Here is a 17,943-nt window from a genome sequence, read left to right on the forward strand (position 1 = left end):
GGCTTCCAAGTATTCTTTCCAATAAGGTAAACAGTGATACTAGCCTAGGACATTCAACAAAAACATGAAACACAGTCTCTGGTTTAGTACAAAAATTGCAGAGTGATAAAACAGCCATATTAAACTTAGAAACAAAACTATTTGTAGGTAACACAGTGCAATATTCTCCGCTGCAAATCCCCAGATCGTTTTGGAAGGGGACCTTTATTCAACAGTCTCCAAGAGGGAGCAAGATCATCAGAGTCCATAAGATACTCTCTCCATTTTGTATCACATCTCTGATTAATATTCCCAAAATAGTCAGTCTTTACACATATCTGATAAAACTCTCTTTTTCCAACAGCCTGAAAATCAAGCTCCTGCAACCCCTTCAATTTCAATAACTTCCCCTCTTGGTCATCCTCTGTACAAACCCTTGGAGACACAAGTAACTTAGGGAAAGAACATTGCATCGAATCACCAGACAGGAAACAATTTACAAAATGGAGAAATTGGGAGGGAAAATCAGCTTTCAGACTGTTTATGAAATGTTCCACCATCCTCACAGACCTGAATCCCACCTGTTCACAAATTTTGGCTGCTGGTCTCCATTTTCTGGAAGCAATATCAAACAGATGTGCAACTGTGGTCAAGCCCTTATCTATAAATGTTTTAGCAATGATATTAGACATGCAAACATTACCACCAAGAAAGGGATTATAAAACAGTGGCTCATTCAGGCCAAAATGGTCATTTTTTCGTCCAAATTCCTTAAAAACAGTCCAGGAATTTAAAACTGAGGCATAAAATCTTACATCAGACAGACCTATAATGTTTCTACTATACAAAGACATCAAAAACAATTGTTTATCAAGAGAAAAGCCTCCAAAAGTTCTGAGCAAAGCCAGGCCAAAAGACACCCATGATGTTGTTTGCCCTTTAGAATAAAGCAAAGTCTGAGCAACTTTAAGCCTCATAGCTTTAACTTTAGCGGTCACATCAATTAACCCTTGACCTCCTTTGGTAACTGGCAAGTAAAGAACTGCAGGGGGAAGCCAATGGTGACCGTCCCAAAAAAAATCTACAAACATCTTCTGCAAACGTTGCAAAAGAAGTTTTGGTGGATCAAGTACATTTAATCGATGCCACAACATTGATGCAGCTAGGTTATTAATTATAAGTACTCTACCCCTATATGACAAATTAGGGAGAATCCACCTCCACCTTTGTAGACGGCCAGACACTTTATCAATTATACCTTCCCAATTATTCTCCATATATTGATCTAGCCCCATAAAAACCCCAAGCACTTTGAACCCTTCCAAGCTCCAAGAGCAGAGCTGAGGAAGTACTGGAGGGCCTCCGTTCTCCCATTTGCCCATCAAAAAGGATACACTCTTTTGCCAATTTATTCTTGAGGAAGATGCTCTTTGATATACATCCAGAGATGCTACCAGATTCTTAATATCCTCATCTGACCTTATTACCACTGTAACATCATCAGCATATGCACTTAATCTAGCCGTTACCAAATCTGTACTATAAGGACACACTGTAGAAATCCCACTTAACTGACGTCTCAAAACTGCCAAGAGTGGTTCAATATTAATAGCATATAAAATACCTGAGAGGCTGCACCCTTGTCGTATGCCTCTGCCAACTAAAAATGGTCTTAAAAGAGTGCCATTTACTTTTAATATGCTATATACATCCGTGTACAGCAGCTTAACATAAGAAATAAATGACGAACCAAAACCAAAAGCATTGAAACATTTAAAAAGAAAGCCATGATCAACTCGATCAAAGGCTTTCTCTTGGTCCAAGGAAACCAAACCTACATCGAGTTTATGCACTTTAGCAAAGGAAATCAAGTCTCGAACCAAAAAAAGATTATCAAAAATAGATCGATTCGGAATACAATAAGCTTGATCTACATGAATCACTGAAGATATACAAAGTTTGAGTCTATTAGTCAAAGCTTTGGAAAATATTTTGTAGTCAACTCCGAGCAATGACACAGGGCGCCAATTTTTAATGTCTCCAAGATCACCCTTCTTGGGTAGTAAAGTAATCACGGCCCTCCGAAGGCTCACAGGTAATGTGCCTCTTTCCAGACACTCCAAGAAGACAGAAAACAAGTCCTTCCCGATCACCGACCAAAACTGTTTGTAAAATTCAGCATTCAACCCATCCAATCCTGGAACTTTGCCCGAAGAGAGTTCCTGAACAGCTACAGTCAGTTCAGCAAAAGTCAAAGGTTGATCAAGTCTAGATTTCTCCTCTTCTGTAAGTTGAGGTAAATCTTGAAGAAGAATATCAGCCATTTCATCATCACAGGGTTCAGCCTTGTAAAGATCTTCATAAAAAGATAAAGCATGTGACATGATTCCACGATCATCAGTCACTTTTCTCCCCCTGGAAGTTTCAAATGACATAAAATCTTCCTATTTACGGTTTTCTTCTCCAGATTAAAAAAGGATGATGTCGAAGCGTCCATATTGTTAATGGTGGTAAACCTTGCTCGTACAAGTGTCTCTTGGGCCCTCTCTTCTAAAAGATTCCGTAAGAGAAATGTATTCCGTTCGAGGATTTCAGCAGTGTCCACACCATCCGCTTTATCATCAGTGTAAAGGATGTCTTGTTCAAGCTGTTTCAATGTACTTTCCAGAATGCTTTTATTATAGGCAATATAGTTTTGACAAAAAAGTTTAATTTGTGTTTTGCCAATATCCCACCATTGACTTAGGGACTTATATAGCATTTTACTCTCTCTCCACATCTCCCAAAAAAAGGTGAAAGAGTGCACAAAGTTGTGATCTTGCAACAGTCTACTATTAAACTTCCAAAGCGAGTGCTTAAAAGTGCTCTGTGCAGTAGAAACTTCAACAGACATGTACTGGTGATCCGATAAGGCAGTGGGCATAATACAACTCCTAAAAAACCTACTTTTCTGCACATAGATTCTATCAAGTCTGGCTCCAGATATCATATTAGAGTTTACTTTCAACCAGGTATATTGTTTGGTCTGAGGGAAAGCTTCTCTCCAAACATCTACAAGACAATGATATGTTAACACAGTTTTAAGTTCTTCTGACGACTGCTTATGTGGTTCTGCATGGTTCCTATCTAAGGTATGATTTATGGTACAATTAAAATCCCCAGCCAGAACAACCATTCTATCCTGCAAAACATCACTTAAAGCATTTTTCAGTTTTTTAAAGAAAAGAATTCGCTCTGAACCAATGTTTGGTGCGTACACATTAAATAGCGAAAGATTGAGTCCAAGAATCGTTATATCAACACGCAACATTCGACCAGGAACCAATTCAAAAACACTCACAGGATGCTCCTTATACTCTGGCCCAAAGAGAATTGCAACCCCTGCGCTAACACTAGAGCCATGACTTAATATAGCCTGCCCCTTCCATTCACTCTGCCATTGTACTTGATTATTTAAATCTGTATGAGTTTCTTGAAGAAAAACTATACTAGCCCTCTTTAACATAATATAATCAAAAAGACTAAACCTTTTAACAGCATCACGACACCCATTAATATTTAACGTGCCAAATCTCATGGATGCCATAAAGAAAAAGAAAGAAAAATACCCAAAAAATTGCATGCTAGCCATATCACTTTTTGCCTGGTAAATTCAGTATACTTCTTACATTGCAAAGGATCTTCTTAAGGCGGTACCGTTTTGGTCTATCAAGCTCATCAAAAGTTGCCTTCCGCATAGCTACAGTACAAGACATCAGGAAAAGTTTCAAATCCGGAAAGTGCGACTCAATACTGGGCTTGCGAAGCCCCTTCGTATTGTCAAGGAAGGTATTTATCTGCTGTAATGAATAAAATTTAATCCTACCTTCAGAAATATTCTCCAAGTCCATCATGTCATTCCCATATAGTTCCTCGTCATCCTTATCTAAATCCACTTCTTGCGAAACATTATCTCCTTGACTCTGATCAATCGATTCATCAGTAGTTATTTTAATATCACTTAACGTTACTTCGGGTCGTATTTGTTGTTCATTCTCGAGTGATTCGGACTCATGCGCATCTTTTGCACGCGCATGATCCGAACTCAACTCTGGCTGTGTAACAACGGCTATGACATCAGCTACCTGGTCAACCTGAGCTATCTCCACGGCACTATTGCTGGAATTAGTCGACAGGGATCTTTCCCCATTCTCCTCGAGCGAGCCACTCGGCGCCGGCGCTGACTCCGCGACGGCTTGTGGAAGTAGTAACGGCGCAGCGTCCGCAACATCAGAACCTCGCGCCCCACCGTCAACCATATTATCAGCCAAACCTTCATTAGCGCTATTTTTATTACGATTCGGGCAAGTCTGTCGAACGTGTCCGAATTCGCCACAAATGAAGCATTTCATGGACTCAGAACTTATAAAAATAGTGTAATCCTTCCCTTCAATAGTTAATTTCGCCGACAAGTTCAATGGATCGCTCTGAGAATTCAAAATCATGAAAACCTGGCGCCGAAACGACATCACATGCTTAAGTTGAGGATTTTTGCATCCAAGCGTGATCATCTTAATGGGACTCACTAATTTACCATATCGCAATAGTATTTCCTCTAGCTTCTCATTTTTGACAAATGGAGGTACGTTTGACAGAACAATCTTTTTTGATGGGCTCAACAGAGGCAAAACGGGAACAAACATTTCGTTTATTGTTAATCCGCTCTCTATTAAATCATTAACCATTTGGCTTTGACTCAAAAAAATGACTATCGCCTTATTCATGCGAGAGGCAGACCTGATGTTTACGCCGCCGACTGCAGCACTCACGGCCACCAGGCAATCCTCTACTGACACAGACGCATCAGGCATACATTTGCAACCATGTCTGATAGTCAGTTGCGAGAAATCACCCGCATTAGTCCCCATTTCCCCACTCGCTGACCGAAGTCAGCCAAAAATAATCCTACCACTAAATAAAACTAAATTCAAGAAAGAGAGAGAAAAGAAAAAAAAGGAAGAAAACAAAAATATATAAACTCCAGCTCAACAACACCTCTCACCCACGCCAAACTCCGTTCACTCGCTCCCAGCATGCAACACACAGAGAGAGAGAGAGAGAGAGAGAGAGAGAGAGAGAGAGAGAGAGAGAGAGAGAGAGAGAGAGAGAGAGAGAGAGAGAGAGAGAGAGAGAATAAACAGATTGTTTATGTGAAGCCGTGACTTTGCAGTTTTAATGCTCTACTCTTTGTACTTTGCTTAAAATCATATCATGTCCTGTTACACCAATAATCAGACTACAGTTTAAAGGTTCGTAATAACATACAGAAAAAGTGTTTCTTTGTTTTAACTGCTTCTTACACACTTCCAGCAATCTGTGCGTAAAATGATAAAATCATTAATGAGTTCATGCTTGTTGCTTGTACAATGTCATTGGCATAAAATCTTTCATAAATAATTTCTTGTTTTAACAAGTGATGCTTCTTTGTTATAAGAACAGCAGGTTTTCATTCAGATGCTGTGGAGAAAATAATAATCACACACAATCTCACAAAGATCATGCAATCTGGAGACACAATATTTCCTAAAACTGCCACATTCATCAAATATCACTAGAATGTTATTAACACGAAACACACCATTTCATTTTATTTTCTCTTTATTTGGTCAAAATTACAACATTTATTACATACTAAACTGAAGAAAAGTATAGGCATATAGAGCTACATTTATCAAACATTTCTACTTTGTATTGACAGAAGGTCTGTTTAAACTGCGCCTCTTTGAAAAGGTTTCACAGCTGTTTCTCAGCTTGTTGTCAACAACGTCTGCTTACCGTAACTCAATGTAGTGTTAATATGAAGGAATTTTCAGCATTGATTTTTCACAGGCGTTTTATCAAATTTTGAATTACACATTGCATCATGTTGTGTTTTAGAAAAGAAAAAGACATTTTTTCTTTTTGTAAAAGAAATGTTCATAGCCTTAACAGATAATGTCCAAACTAACTGATAATGATGAACTGCATTAATTATGAGCTGCAGTAAATAACCTTGCTAAAGTTGAGCCCTTTCAGACGCCAAGATGATGAAATAAATACACACAAAATTTCACTGTAACATTTGAATCTGAAAAATGTGATAATGAACTGCAGATTTATTTACTGACATCAAATCTGAGAGTGTCGTAAGGTGATTGTGATAACTAAGAAAGTATCTTTAAAGTACCAAACTTGAAAATACACTTTGATTTGAAGGGATATCACCCAAAAATGAAAATTAGCCCATGATTTACTCACCCTGAAGCCATCCTAGGTGTATATGACATTATTCTTTCAGACGAATACTATCAGTTATATATAAAAAATGTCCTGGCTGGGAGTGAATGGCTGTATGTCTGAAATGGCTGAAAGAGTAACCCTTGAACTTGACGCACAACATATTAGCCGCGTTTCCACTGCCGGGCCAGGGCTAACAGCGAGCCGAGCCGAGCCAGTGGCCTCGGGCCTCAAGCACCGGGCTTGCGTTTCCACTGCCGGGCCAGTAGCCCCGCAGCGCTGCCCTAATCCCCGCCCCTAACACGCCTTTCTGGATCAAACGTCATTTAACCAACCCATTTCAGCGGGTATTATGAATTTATTTATTTTTTAAGTTAGGAAGATATCATATTAACTCACCGGCCGTGGCTGCAGCCTGCAATAGTGTCCAGATTGTCTCGCGAGTCGCCACTAACAGAGGGAGGGTGACCCAGCACACCGTCCATCAAGTCGAACCATGGAATTTGGAAAGTTCCTTCTCTGAGCTCCGCTTTGTCCATTGTGCGTTTGAATCGCCTTGTACAATACTGCGCCCGCAACTTTTTTTTTTCCTGAACTTAAAGCGTTGCTCACTGAATGCTTAGCTTAGAAAGTTCAGCATCGATGTATTTTATAACGTCCTCGTTTCTTCACACGCCGTCAAATTGACGTTGTACCCTTTCTTCTGCCCAAATGCTCAGAAGAGCTTTGGTATCTTCGACAGACCAATAAGTTACAGGCGATTCACCATTTCGAGCAGCGATTATTTTGCGCGATATAAAAAAGTAAAATGTGCATCTTGCTTCAGATCATAACGTTCCATAACACCGATAAACTCCGTCTTTTACCTTGACCACGCCTCTAGCCCGAGCTGGCCCGCTTTGGCCCAAGGTATTCGACGGGCCAGAAATCCTGGCCGTTGGCCCCGATCAAGCCCCGGAAGTGACAGTGGAAACGCGACTGGCTCTGGCACGCACTAGCACGGCTCGGCCCTGCCCCGGCAGTGGAAACGCGGCTAATGATGAATGCGGTTGCCCAGCCTTGTTTGGTTTGCCAGCAGTCATATCACCCTGTAGCCCAAGACTGGTTGCCCACTGAAGCTAAGCAGGGCTGAGCCTGGTTAGTACCTGGATGGGAGACCTCCTGAGAAAACTAGGTTGCTGATGGAAGAGGTGTTAGTGAGGCCAGTAGGGGGCGCTCACCCTGTTCTCTGTGTGGGTCCTCCTAACGCCCCAGTATAGTGACAGGGAAACAAGTCAAAGAGCACCGTCCTTCGGATGAGACGTTAAACCGAGGTCCGAAAAAGAGTAGGGGTTTAACCCCTGTATCCTGGCCAAATTTACCCCTTGGCCTCTATCCATCATGGCCTCTTAATCATCCCCATATACTGATTGGCTTCATCACTGTCTCCTCTCCACCAGTAAGCTGGTGTGTGGTGGGCGTTCTGGCGCAATATGGCTGCCGTCGCATCATCCAGGTGGATGCTGCACATTGGCGGTGGTTGAGGAGATTCCCCCTTCCATGTAAAGCGCTTTGAGTGCCCAGAAAAGCGCAATATAAATGTAACAAATTATTATTATTATTAAACCGCGAGAGGTGTCAAAGCTTACACTACTCCTACGTCATACATTATCAAGTGTCACTCTTTTGGCGTAAGTCGACTTGCGTACGGCCATCTGCCGAAAGCTAGTTATTTTAGTCAATAAAGTTTTAGATATAGATATTTTTATTACACGAACCAACGCTTCACTTCAGAAGGCCTTTATTAACCCCCGAAGATCTGTGTCACTTTAATCATGTATGGATGCATTTTGATGGACTTCCAAAGACATACACCCATTCACTCCCATTATATACACCTAGGATGGCTTAAAACCATGGAGTAAATCATGGAGGAGTAAATCATGGGCTAATTTTAATTTTTGGGTGAACTATCCCTTTAAGTAAAATGTTTTACATATTCAGAACTATTCAATTTAAATGAATGTTTGATGTGTAAAATTAACTGTCAAATACAGTCATGTCGTTTTAAATGTAGTTTTCTGATAATATTTTTTAAATTCTGTCCTTAATGATCCTGACAAACGAACCTTTTCCAGCTAGAAACGCAGGGTATAAGGGTTCAGTGAAAGTGGTCTGGACTCTGTGAAGGAGAGTCATTGTGTCAGAGACGCTGTAGAAGGACAGAGTTCCTGCTCTGTGATCCAGATACACTCCTATTCTAGAGGAGGAGAAAGCAGGGATTGGGACTTGCTTATTATCATGTGAGAAACAGACATTCTGATGATAGCGGGACAATCTCCAGGATTTTTTGTTGGAGCCAAGTCTACAGCCAACACTTTTTCCTTTACGACCAATTCCTTTATAACAAACTGCTACAGCCCATTCGTTCCCACTCCACTCGACCTCCCAGTAACAGCGACCGCACAAACCCTCTCGACACAAGATGTAATGAAACTCATCAAATCGCTCTGGGTGATCAGGATATTCCTGAGTTATATCTAAACATGATATTTTTCTGTTGTCTTCAGACAGTTTGAGTTCTTTATGTGCTGTGTTTAGATCCAGTTGCAGTTGACAGAAATCTGAGGAGGATAGATGCACACAAACATTGAATTATGAACTATTATTATATTCTTTATTTTTCCTATGCACTTTTAACAAATATTCACCAATTAATACGTTCAGTATTTGTGTTTGAAAAAAATAGCTCAACTTACATTGCCAAAATTTATTTGGAGTCTTTGGTTCTAGAGTCTGTGCAACATGAACATTTGACACTGAAAACGTGAGCAGAAAGCAACAATAAAGTCGATATTTAGGTGTAATCCTACATAGTATGAATGACACATTTTATATTTCAAGGAAAATAAGCATTCAAACCTTCTCTGGATATTCTGGCTGATTGCTGATGACACATGTCCTCCAAAACCTCCTTAAACTCTGAGATTGAAATGTCTTTAAAAGACAGATGAGTGTGTTGAGTGATGGGAACGTCTTCAAATGTGGGTAAAACACACAAAGACTGACAGCTCTGAAATGAGAATAATAATAATTCAGACTGAAAGGCACAGAATGTAAGTTTCGCCACTAGAGGTCGCTTATTCAAAACAATAATAAAGGCGTGAAAGAGTGTAGAATCATGAGAGTTGTCGTCTTCACCTCCAGAGCCGGGAATCCAACGGGAGTCATGACTCAGGCAGAAATCATGTTAATGGATAAGCGAATGTATTAAAGTTTTATTAACGTTACTGTGGTATGAAGCAGAGCGGGGCCGAGAGCCGTAGGACATTTTACCTTGCCTCCTTCCTTGAACTTGAACTCTGTTGCAGTTACAGTTGATCACCTTAATTCACATTATTTTATTTTATTCAAATGAAACAGTCGAAAGTATTGAATTACTACTCAAACAGGTCACCTTATTTGACAAATTAAAATTGTGGAGTAACGCCGCACTGTTTTAGTTGGTCAAAACAATCATGATAAAATACATTTGAGTTTGTTGAAAGTTTTGTTAACGTTACTGTGTGCGTTCACTAGGTGGCAGGTATGAGACACTTGTTGCACATTACAGTAAGCTAGATGGATGTTAAAATATCCATGCACGCGGCGCATGGTCTAAAAGGGTTGTCCCTATTCTCTTAATGAGTAATGGGTGTGATTTGGGCTTAACGCGCAATAAACTAATCAGAGTCTCATCTCCCATTTCCTTTCAACGCCAGTTGCGCTCGCGCCATGGTGGATTCGCTATTTACATGGCGAATTTGCACGCGGAAAGACCGAACGCTTCTCCAGAGAATAAATGGATCTGCTCATGCGCGAGGTTAAAGCGTGCGTGCAGACCATCTACGGGACAAGTCGGATTCCACCATATCTTTATGTAATAATCTTTTACATTGTAATCCTTTTAATTTTTATATTTGGCCTGTTTGTGTTCTGCTGCGCGTCCCTGTGTGTGTAATAAGCAGAGAATACATACGTTGTGGACCCGCCTAGACGCACATTACTAATGTGCTCTTTAAATAACAACAACAAAAATAGCGCCATTGACTTTAGAACAGGTTTCAGTTGGTTAATGGCGCAGTGTATTTCAGTTGCCTCAAAATAGCAACGCGCCATCAATGCACCTGAACACACCTTGCTTACAGACCAGCACACTCATGGGCACACAGATGAGCGCAAATTAATTAGCTATTTAAACAACGTGGTGCAGGACGTGAAAATAATAACTGCATCGGGCTGAAACTAGCAAAAAATACTCGCGTCGCGCCTAATGCTGTGTTGCACCGGGTGTATTATAGGGGCCAAATATATTAAAGCTGGTGTTTTCATGGTTTCTATGGAAGTAAAACTGTCTGGAAATATATATGACGATATGACGAATATATGACGTCATTAACGTCAATGCAATTACACGGGCCGTCACCCTGGTTAAAATGTATTTAAACATTGTTTGAAACATTTGGGATGTACACAAGTCAACTAAGTATATAACATTGTTCAAGTGGTTTTTAGATATTTTCATTAAAAAAAATCTTACATTTTGTGCCTTTCATTTTTTTGAAGCAATTTTTTCCAAACATAAAACAATCACAGCACAACAGCGTTTCATTTTATAGATAGTTTTCGCTATCGCTAATAGGCATTTTCGCATCCTCACCTTCATACACTGGATCTGATCGTCAGTAATCAGAAGTTTGTCCATCTCTGCTTGTCTTTTTCTGAGTTCTGTCAGCTCTTGATCCAGATGTTTGTGAAGTTCCTCTGCTCGATCTATCTCAGTCTTCTCCTGAGCTCTGATCTGCTCTTTAATCTCAGAGCGTTTCTTCTCCAGAGAGCAGATGAGCTCAGTGAAGACCTTCTCAATGTCCTCCATGCTCTCTAGCGATGAACTCTGACGGAGACACAAAGATCTGATCATGCAGATTGTTGTGACTCAAAACAATACAGGTAGAAAGTAAATTAATAACAGTCCAGCTCTAAAAGTCTCAATAGGGATCTCCCAGTCACGTGACCCCTAGCCGCGTGTCAGCCATTTTGACGGAATACATCCGTCGGCTACATAGATCCATTGCCGTGGGTAGTATATATTATTAGTATATTATACTAATAATATAATTATTAGTATATTATTATACTAATAATATAATTATTAGTATAATTCTCCTAAATATTGCAATACTTTGCGCTACAGTATTGATATAATTGCATGCGCAAAATCATGGTGCAAAATATCTCGATACTGAACAGAATCGATTTTTTCCCCCACCACGTCATGTCATCGCACTTATTTTTAGCATCACAAAAATAAATATACAAGAGGAAGATAAAGGAATTAGGAATCATATATCCATATGAAGCACCACAAGTTCTAAATGTGTAGAAAAACTAGGGATTGATAAGATTTTATCAACATCAATGCCACTAACGGTTCTGCTTATCGATCCGATTCTTTAACGATTCTCTTATCGATTCCTGATAGCATAGACTGCACTGTGTGGAAAAAAGTAGGCTAGTCATATGCTTTTTCGGGGGGAAAACAAGTGGTTTTATTTGTTTTAAAGCTTACACTTGAGCAAACTGTACTCATGTAATTTATGTAATAAATGGAACCTTATTGTAAAGTGTTACCGATTAGTTATACACCGATTAAAAATGTCCCGTGAGTTCAGTGTTGGAAAGATCAGTTGATTTAACCATTCATTAAAACGAATCGGTTCAAATGAGTCATTAGTTCGCGAATCGGACTTGTAATTTTCGGACGTGTGCGCGTTGTGTGATTATCCCGCGGTTGGGACATCCCACAAGATTTGTGTCATCACAGAAAACGTTTCATCACTGGATAGTTTTTTTCGTTTATTTAAAGTGTGGTTTATGTCAGCCGAATGTGCGGAACGCTTTTCCGATAAAGGCAACGTAGGCTATTTTAGCACAATTCACACCCAGCGGTAGCCTAATTCAGGAAAAACAAATCTCCGAATGCTCCACATGAAACTTTAGTCTCCCGACCTTACCATCGTGTCGTTTATTTTGATTAATATGTGCGAGGGAGAGAGAGCAAGACAGCGCTTAGTTTTGAGACGGTTCAACCTTACTTTCGCTTTGCTCCGAAGAGAGAGTGCGCGCGCGCGACCGGGGCGCTCGCTCTCTCTCTCTCTCTCTCTCTCTCTCTCTCTGCTCGTTCGGTTAAACATGCGCCCTGTCACAAGCGCAGCAGTTCATCTACATTACTCACCGATCAAATAAGACTTTGGCGGTACAAAAATTCGCTTTGGACGCCGTGCTATGGTGATTGATAAAGGACAAGTTCACGGTCTGTAGCCTACATACTAAGGCTGACTCAGAGCAGGAGCATCGATAAGAGGACTCGTTAACGTCGAGGGCATACAATATCGATGGATCGTAAAACTTAGAACCGGTTCTCGAGTGGAACCGGTTTTCAATGCCCATCCCTAAGAAAAACTTCCTGAGATTGAATTCGGTGACATTACAGCTACCTTTTCACTTCCCATCACGCTACACCGGAGTTTCATTAAAAGAAAATGATTTTTCAATCATCACCGCAAAGGTTGGTCAATGTATTTTTATCACCAAATTATAGTACCTGTAATAATTTTTAAACTGAGTTTACAGGGAAAAACACAAAACAAAATCACCAACAAGATTAAGTGTATCTTTAATGAATTTGTTTAATCTAGTTTGATCCAAGAAAAACTAAATAATAGCCTATGCTTATATACTTTTTTATACTTATCACTGACTGTTACTGTATGATAAACTGTCATTGAGACTGTTGTCTCAACCAGTGTTTCTAACGATTTATAAGAAGTGTCAAATAAAATACAAGATCAGCTTTTGGTATTTGAAAACAAAAGAATGTAATGTGATAATACGCCTAACGAATTAACTGATCTAGGATGTATGCGTTTTGCCTGTTTATTGCCGCCAAACACTTTTCTCCGTTTTGTTTCTTTTGGGATACGGTATAAAGATATTCCTTTTGTATTATCACGTATCTGATCGCATCCAAATGCACAGCATCGCTCGGGCATGATAGGAATATTTCGCGACGAGCTGTATTATCACCGGCGGTTTAGCATTTTCTATTCCGTCAAGATGGCTGCTCCAAATGGCGTGACGTCATGCGGGACGTCCCTATAAGAATTAAAATAATGAATTGTGTTACGATTCTTTTAGCATTTTTTTTAAATAAAATTTTGGAGCTCAAACCGTCTCGGTTACTGACGTAACCTCGGTTCCCTGAGATAAGGGTAACAAGTATTGCGTAAGGCTAGCTTACGCTATGGAAAAACTCCTTTTCTCAAGAATATTGAAGCCACATTTTTAAAACGCAGTGCAGCTGCACAGCAGACACAGATGAGCGACAGCGCGGTCATTGGCTGTGCTGCGGCAACTGCACGAACCTATGGCGAGGCTGCTCAGGCTCAGTGAGTTTCAAGTTTATCAAGCGACGAGAACACTTTTTGTGCGCAAAAAACAAACAAAAATAACGACTTTATTCAACTATTAATTTCCTTCTCGTCACACGCATCACACACATGACCAGCGTCGGCCAATAGTGAGCCTACGTGTGACGTACAACACAGAAGCGTTGCGCAGTTACACTACGGGAACTCACTCGAGGCCCACAGAGAAGGAAATGAATAGTTGAATAAAGTCGTTATTTTTGTTTGTTTTTTTGCGCACAAAAAGTATTCTAGTTGCTTGATAAACTTAAGGTTGAGCCACTGTAGTCACTTGGACTATTTTAACGATGTCTTTAATAACTTGTCTGGGCCGGCAAGTTTCAATCCCTTTGAAGCCTATGGAGGAGTGATCCAGCTCTCAGATTTAATCAAAAATATCTTAATTTGTGTTCCGAAGATGAAATGGAAGTCTTACGGGGTTGGAACAACATGAGGGTGAGTAATTACTGACAGAATTTTCATTTTGGGGTGAACTAACCCTTTAAGTTTGAGTTTTAAGGACAAATGACAGCGTACTGATGTGGAAAAGGAAAAGTCCGTGAGGAAACGGAGAACCAGAAATCCGATAAACAGGAACACACAAGGAGAACCGGGAACAGGCTACAACACACGGACGCTCCAACAATGATCTGACAAAGACAAGACGAAAGGCGTTAAGTAGGCTGGCTAGATGAGATGCAGCTGGCGCTAATGAGGGAATCAATCATCAGCGGTAACGCCCACATGGAACAATCAGTACGAACATAACACACACACACGCAAGACATGAATAAGACAGTGGATCTAACAACCGTGACAGTAGCGTGCAGGTTGTTTGACCTGACACCGCACTGGCGATTTATGTAGGACACCACTGCCAGGCCTGGTAATCTGGCATACTGGGCAAATGCCCGGTGGGCCGACGTGCTTTTTGGGCCGATACATTTCTTCTTCTTTTTTTTACGGCCCATTCGTTTTGTTTTCTTTTGCTTAATTGGCGGCGCTGGGTTAATGCCGGTGTAATGCATTGGTCAAAAAAAGTCAGCGTTAGGTTTTTTGTTTTGTTTCCGACAGACCAGCCCACGAAACACGTAGATCAGCGGCCCATTGGTTCTTTTCTTGATGGACACTAGGCTGGACCAATAACATCTTTAAACACCTCCCCCTCTGGGCTCTGAGCGAGCGTACAGTGTCAGTGTGTATTTGTCAAAATATTCTGAGAGATGGAGAAGAAACTCAGGGAATGTGCAGAGAAATAGCGTGAAAAATAGATACAGGCCCTTCAAGCAGACGCCGTAAAATGTGTCAAAATATGTTTTCTTCAGCAGCAGGACCTTCATCGGCTCCAGTGGCTGATGATGATAGTGAGGTGGATCAGGAGAGATGAGAAAGTGTAGAGCCTGCGGTAAGCAGAACTACTTTCAACTATGTCATGAGTGTAGGAACCCATTACCCAGTTACACATGCCCCGAACCCCCCTAGAAGGCCAGAGGTCCACCCACCACAGTTTTACCAAAACTCCTGTGAGAAACACTGGTATTGCTATGCCAATAGAGCTTATAGCTTGTTTTTTGGATGCAACACTGTGGAATATTGTTCAATTGTATTAATAAATTACAATTTTGTATTTATTTCATCTGTTAACTCTCATTCGTTCTTACTCACTCATAACATGGCATTAGTGGTTTTAAGGAAAAGGAGTTGGTATACATATTCAAGGGCGTGCAAAGATGGGTGGTGTTTATGATCATATGTTGTGGGCCAGTCTGGACTAAAATGTCAGGGAAGGTTTTTTGTCCCAGTCCAGCCCTGACCACTGCCATGTTGTCCGTCCGGACCAGGACGTTGTGGCCTTCCTAGGTTAAGAATGGGTGCTTAAATAGCCATAAGCCACGCCCATTCTGATGGGCTCTGACACGCCAGGGCGCGAAGTGCCCAGATTGGTTCACGCGTCTGAGCCGCCTCGCCATAGGTTTGTGCAGTTGCCGCAGCACAGCCAATGACCGCGCTGACGCTCATCTGTGTCTGCTGTGCAGCTGCACTGCGTTTTAAAAATGTGGCTTCAATATTCTCGAGAAAAGGAGTTTGAAAAAGCTAGCCTTACACAATACGAGAGACTTTTCGAAAGAGAACCCATTGGTCATTGTCTACTTTAACTGAATTAAAAAAAAAATAAAAAAATTTTTGCATGTCAAACCAACTTTAAAACTAAAGAACACATAAAGAAACATACTTTGAAAAGCTTCACAGCTTCACTGAGTTCCCGCTGACCTCTCTCTCGCTTCTGGATCAGCTTCTGACACGACACCTTCATCTCCTTTAACTCTTTCTGAAGATGTTAACATAAATAATAAAACAATACGCGACAATAGACACCAGTCCAGTAAAGGGGTGTAACATACTGTAGTACATAAAAATTACAGCACATCAAAATATGCAATATAATAATAATAATTAAATAGTTTATACATGTTTTTTATTATTGTTGATTTTACCTTTTTACTAGTCCATTCTGAATCCACAGACACCATATTGTGGTTTTTATGACTGTCAGTCATACAGAAACAACAAATGCATTGATGATCATCTTGACAGTAAAACTCCAGTAGTTTCCCATGACTGAGACAGATGTTCTCCTGAATGTCTCTGGAAGCTTGGACTAGTTTGTGCTTCATAAACGCAGGAGATTGATAGTGAAGCTGCAGGTGAGTTTGACAGAAGGAGGCCAAGCACTGCAGACAGGACTTTACAGCTCTGTTCTTCTCTGTAGTGCAAACATCACACTCCACAGCAGCCGTTTGTAGAGACGTCTTCTGCAGCGTCTCCATCATCTCAGCTATCAGAGTGTTCTTCTTCAGTAGAGGTCTCTGACTGAAGCTCTCTCTGCATTGGGGACAGCGGTACGGCGGCCCCTGCTCCTTCTGGCCCCAGCAGTCAGTAATACAGCTCATACAGTAACTGTGTCCACAGGGAATCGTCACCGGCTCCTTCAGAGGATCCAAACAGACTGGACAGCTGAACTGATCCACATACTGACTCGCTTCAGATTCAGACATTTCTTTGCAGTGTTTAAGATGAACAGATTTGAAGTCTCTGTCCTGTAATAAGGGCTGTTTTGCCAAGAAAAGCAACATTATTTGTCAAATATTTGAGTGAAAGAATTGATACTGTCAAAATTTTACACAGTCCAAGTATCTAACCAAAACATCATCTGAGAGAAGCCTAATCACAATGCAGTGTTAATTTTGATTTTGTTTTAGTCATAGTCTGACTAAAATGCCATTTAGTTTTAGTCATATTTTAGTCATCCAAATTGTTTTCGTTTTAGTCTAGTTCTAGTTTTACCATGTACCACAAATTGGTTGTATAACCAGTTTACCCATGGTTTTACTAAAGTATATTGAATTACATTTAAGCTTAGTTACAACAAACATCTACAAAATAACAACATAAAGAAAAGTTACCATTTAATGATACAGACTTTATTACAGAAGTTACACAATCTTAAAGATAAAGAAAGAAAGCTGTTCTCTTCTGATCAACTGCAGGCTGTACATTTATCTAGAATAGTCTTTTTAGTCATGATCACCACAGAAATATTTTGTATTTGTAAAGGATTTTGAAATTGTAAAGAGTTAAAAAGTATAGTTTTGAGGTAGGCCTATGTAATCGAGTTCAATTCAATAGTAGCCTATACGTTTTCAATAGATAACAAAATCAAAAGATAATCGTTTAGCAAGAGTAGCCTACAAAGCAAAATGTTGTTTCACCAGGACTGTTACAAGGAAACTCTGTAAACAGACACGTGCACACGCACACATAATTGCACGCGATTTCTTATTAAAAGGCGACAACATGATAAAGACATAATCTTTGGATCTAATGAAGTCCTTACCTCGACAGAAATACAACTCAAAAATGATTTGGTTTACAGCTTTGACACGAAGAACAGCGGTGTTAATAAAGGTTGAATCAATTGTTGGAGAAGTAAGTTTCGTTCTCTTGAATTCAAATACTTCCTGGTTTTCAGCACGTAAACAAAATAGGCGTGTGTTCTGTGTGAGAGAATGAGAGAAAGATAAATAAAATGTTTATTTTTACCATATTGTGATGAATAAGGAAATGATTGGAATTTAGGTGGGATTAATGTACACGCCCCTCTTAATCTAAATGAGTGTTGCGTAATTAAATTAAAAGGTACAGCTGATGTGGGAGGAGTTGATGA

At 40.2% G+C, this 17,943-nt stretch overlaps 1 protein-coding gene across 1 annotated transcript; it reads right to left on the minus strand.

Annotated features, from left to right (window-relative positions):
* Positions 1–8,307: 8,307 nt before the first annotated feature.
* LOC130091110 (tripartite motif-containing protein 16-like) lies at positions 8,308–17,710 on the minus strand. The gene is made up of 7 exons (XM_056258806.1): positions 17,614–17,710; positions 16,214–16,828; positions 15,952–16,047; positions 10,913–11,146; positions 9,136–9,286; positions 8,973–9,032; positions 8,308–8,837 (listed from the first exon to the last, which is right to left on the minus strand). Exons 2-7 carry the CDS (start codon positions 16,772–16,774, stop codon positions 8,308–8,310), a joined length of 1,632 nt encoding a protein of 543 aa, XP_056114781.1. The 5' UTR covers positions 16,775–16,828; positions 17,614–17,710.
* Positions 17,711–17,943: the final 233 nt, after the last annotated feature.

The sequence above is a fragment of the Rhinichthys klamathensis genome, unplaced genomic scaffold (genome assembly GCF_029890125.1).
Source record: "Rhinichthys klamathensis goyatoka isolate OS25496 unplaced genomic scaffold, OSU_Roscu_1.1 h1tg000159l_1, whole genome shotgun sequence".
In the NCBI taxonomy this organism is placed as follows: Eukaryota; Metazoa; Chordata; class Actinopteri; order Cypriniformes; family Leuciscidae; genus Rhinichthys; species Rhinichthys klamathensis.